This window comes from Cyprinodon variegatus, unplaced genomic scaffold, assembly GCF_000732505.1.
Source record: "Cyprinodon variegatus isolate N-32 unplaced genomic scaffold, C_variegatus-1.0 Scaffold54, whole genome shotgun sequence".
Classification (NCBI taxonomy): domain Eukaryota; kingdom Metazoa; phylum Chordata; class Actinopteri; order Cyprinodontiformes; family Cyprinodontidae; genus Cyprinodon; species Cyprinodon variegatus.
Window position 1 is genome coordinate 296,679 of NW_015150507.1, and position 3,400 is coordinate 300,078.

At 39.2% G+C, this 3,400-nt stretch overlaps 1 protein-coding gene across 1 annotated transcript; it reads right to left on the minus strand.

The window, feature by feature from the left end:
• Positions 1–148: 148 nt before the first annotated feature.
• On the minus strand, positions 149–1,565 carry LOC107082474 (GTP-binding protein Rhes-like). Its single transcript, XM_015371167.1, has 2 exons — positions 935–1,565; positions 149–759 (listed from the first exon to the last, which is right to left on the minus strand). The coding sequence occupies exons 1-2, from the start codon at positions 1,521–1,523 to the stop codon at positions 218–220; spliced, it is 1,131 nt and encodes a 376-aa protein (XP_015226653.1). The 5' UTR covers positions 1,524–1,565; the 3' UTR covers positions 149–217.
• Between the last annotated feature and the right edge of the window lie 1,835 nt (positions 1,566–3,400).

Sequence of the window (3,400 nt, forward strand, 5' to 3'; positions counted from 1 at the left end):
GATAGATAGAGAATTGTTATATCTCTAATATCCTCAGCATGATGCCACCAGTTCCATGCTTGATAAATGCTGCAACGATTTGATATGGAGACATTTGTCAAGACGAAACGAAACATTTTATTTATCAAAATATTTTATTTGGGGGGAAATAAAGGCGTTTATTCTGGAATAAAAGTGCACATGCGTTGTTGTCCTCAATATTAGTCCGTACCCCTCCTCACTGAATGTGACATTTCTCCAGCACTTGGCCCGGTTTTGCTCCCTTATGTGACCCAATAATCTGTCGCAGATCAGTGGAAAAACTCGGCCGACGGGCCAGTGGGTATAGGGTACCGCAGGGATCCTCTCGCCCCGCCACCCTTCCTCCCTTCCAGGCTGCACAGTCAGTCCTGATGGCCTGGTAGGAGCGGAGGGACACTTTGCGGTGCTGAAACGGACCTGTCTCCATCGGGAGACCGCCTCGTTTCGCCAGAGTCTCGAAGACTTGCTCGAGATTAGTGCTGTCCTTTGCAGATGTTTCAAAATAGATGCAGTCGCGCCCGAGTGCTTTGAGCACATCTGCGTGTGAAACCCCTCTCTGAGTCTCAAGATCCACCTTATTGGCACAAACCACAAGCGGGACCCGCTGCTGTGCGCAATGCGCCGGGACCGAGGACTTAGTGAGCTTTGATTTAGCTGTCAGGATCTCTTCTCGCAGGGAGCACACCTCCTCGAAGGAGCTCTTGTCATCAAGACTGAAGACAAGTAGAAATATATCTCCTGTAGAAACAAAAACAAACAGATTAAATCTATATTCAGAGAATTTTACGCACCATTTAAATATTGCATCTCTGATACATATATACTCAATAACTAATTTTACATGGAACTATCACATTGACAGTGATGTATCTGTGCGCATTTCACAATGTTAAACTCTTCAGTAAATACGCACCAGTGAGAATGGAGAGTCGCCGTTTGGCTGGGAAATCCCTCTCCCTGGACGCATCCAGGATGTCTATTTGGTAGGTCTCCCCACGGATGCAGAATAACTTTCTGAGGAAATCCTCAGAGGTCGGATGGTACTCTTCTACAAACCCGTCCCGGAGGTATCTCCTGAGGATGGAAGTCTTCCCAACTCGTGGCGCACCGAGGACCACGATGCGCTTACAGTTCTGCGGCTTGGTCAGACAGAGCGGCTCCTGTCTGTGCTCCAGGCCGCTGGAGCCGGTAGGGTCATGGAAAACTAAAGCTGCCAGCTGATCCAGCGGGGATCTGTTGAACGGATGTCTGCTCTGTGCACCGACTGTCTTCTTTTCGTGCTTCCAATGCAGCGTGGCTACTTTCAGTAAACCCAAACCCGCTTTGATTCTAGACGAGTTTAGCTGCTGCGATGCCTGCTTGTAAGCCAGCCAGACTTTGGAGGGACCAGAGCAGGTCTGCCCCGCAGGATTACCCTGTAGGTGAACTTCTTTCCCGGAACATTTGAGCTGATGCGGGATGGAGCTGATCGGGGAGCCGCTGGAGATGCCTCCTAGATCCATCGCTGCGGGCGCTTCTTTTTGCGCAGTGGAAAAGCGGACAGATTTAGTGATGTACCCAAGTTGGGATGTTCGATAGTGAGGAAGCTGATGTCAGCTTCATTTATACTCTCTCCTCAACCTCGTGATTCTTCCGCGTCACTAAGACCGACAACAAAAAAAGGAAAATTATGGTGCAGCTGCAGAACGGGGCTATGGAGGACCAACTCTGCCATATTTAAAAATAAAATCAGAAATAAATAAATGCTCAATAAATAAATAAGCAAGTAAATAATACAGTAAATAAATAAAGTTGAAGATTACAACGGACAATAAATACATAAGATAATTTTTACAGCGATACATACATTTATGTCTCACTGGATCATTTAAATTCTACCTAAAATTATTAGTTTATTGTATTTTTGGGGGCAATTAATTGTATGCTTATTTATTTATTGAGCTTATTTATTTATTTATTTATTTTTATTTTATATATGGCAGAGTTGGTCTGGGCATTTTTGGTCATGTGGGCCCACCACGATTAATTATATTTTATTGGGAGACAAATTGCAAACCAGATGAACACAGATGGTTTCAAAAGGAACTAGGCTATGTAGAAATATACATTATTCAAGAATTTAAAAAAAACCTATTTGCTGTAGGTGTAAAGCTGAGGATAAGTGATGTTATGAATGATGTTTATTCCTACGTTCTACGACTATATTTGACTTTACTGTAGCTAAATGCAGTGTTATCATTTTTCACTTTTATTTGAGATTATTTCAACATATTTTCTGTTGTAAAAACTTTCCATGTTATTCCATGTACTTTTTAACAGATTAATGTTTTTTTGTTTTTTTAAGTTTTGTTGTCTAGGCTGTTAAGCACGCAGCTGAGAACAGTGGTGGTATAGAGCAAATGTACAGTACTAGGGGGCCAGGAGGGGGCCAGAATGTTTTCGTGGGTTACAGAAAAGCATTAAATTAAAAACAGGGTAAGGGATTCAAATATATTAAGAGAGCTGCAGGAAGTGTAATTTCTATACAATTAGGTTAAATTAAAATTATATTTCTTATGAGGTCAGTATATGTTCATAATTTAAGAATTTACATATTTTTGACTGAATTTAAGTTAAAGTTACAATTTTCTATTAAATCTGAATTAGAACTCAAGAAAAACTGATAAATTCACCTGTAAAAATTAGAGCAATTTGTTTTGAAAAAAACATTTAGCAGATGAAAACTGCTGAATCCTATCTCAATACCACTGAAGCTATTACCTTACTGGTTTTAAATAATTAGTAAAACAGAATTTGTAAAGAAAAAAAAAATTAAATACTAGATCCAATTAAAGGACCTATCAGTAACCATGTCTGTTCCAGCGCATATCATCATTAGAATGTCTTTGAGTATTATGTCTTTAGTACAAGGGCCATTACATGGGGCCAAGACATGATAAACAGGGGCACTGGCCCCTGTCTAGAACCGCCCATGGCTGAAAATAAACAAGGTCTTGCCTGAAAAGACTCAGAGAAGAGACTTGCGCTGCTAATACTATCGCAAATTAAATAAGTAATTAAGACACTAATCTGAACTATGATCAGCTTCTTAAACAACAAATGTTTTGATGAATGAAAAAAAGTATGTTCCTTATTTAGGCTAGATTAAAAAAATATATAAATAATAAACAAAATATATTTGTTGTAAATTATTGCTAAAATCATGACAATCTGAAATAGGCTTACTGCACGTAATTATTTTTTTAAAGTGAAATAATACATTGAAAGATATTTATTCAAAAATAAATTAATAAAATACATACATACATACATACATACATACATACATACATACATACATACATACATACATACATACATACATACATACATACATACA

Excerpts from the sequence above, each read along its gene's own strand:
- LOC107082474 (XM_015371167.1), bottom strand. The coding sequence starts at position 1,523 with ATGGATCTAGGAGGCATCTCCAGCGGCTCCCCGATCAGCTCCATCCCG. Across the intron at positions 760-934 it reads GCGACTCTCCATTCTCACTG|GAGATATATTTCTACTTGTC; the intron begins GTGCGTATTTAC and ends TTGTTTCTACAG.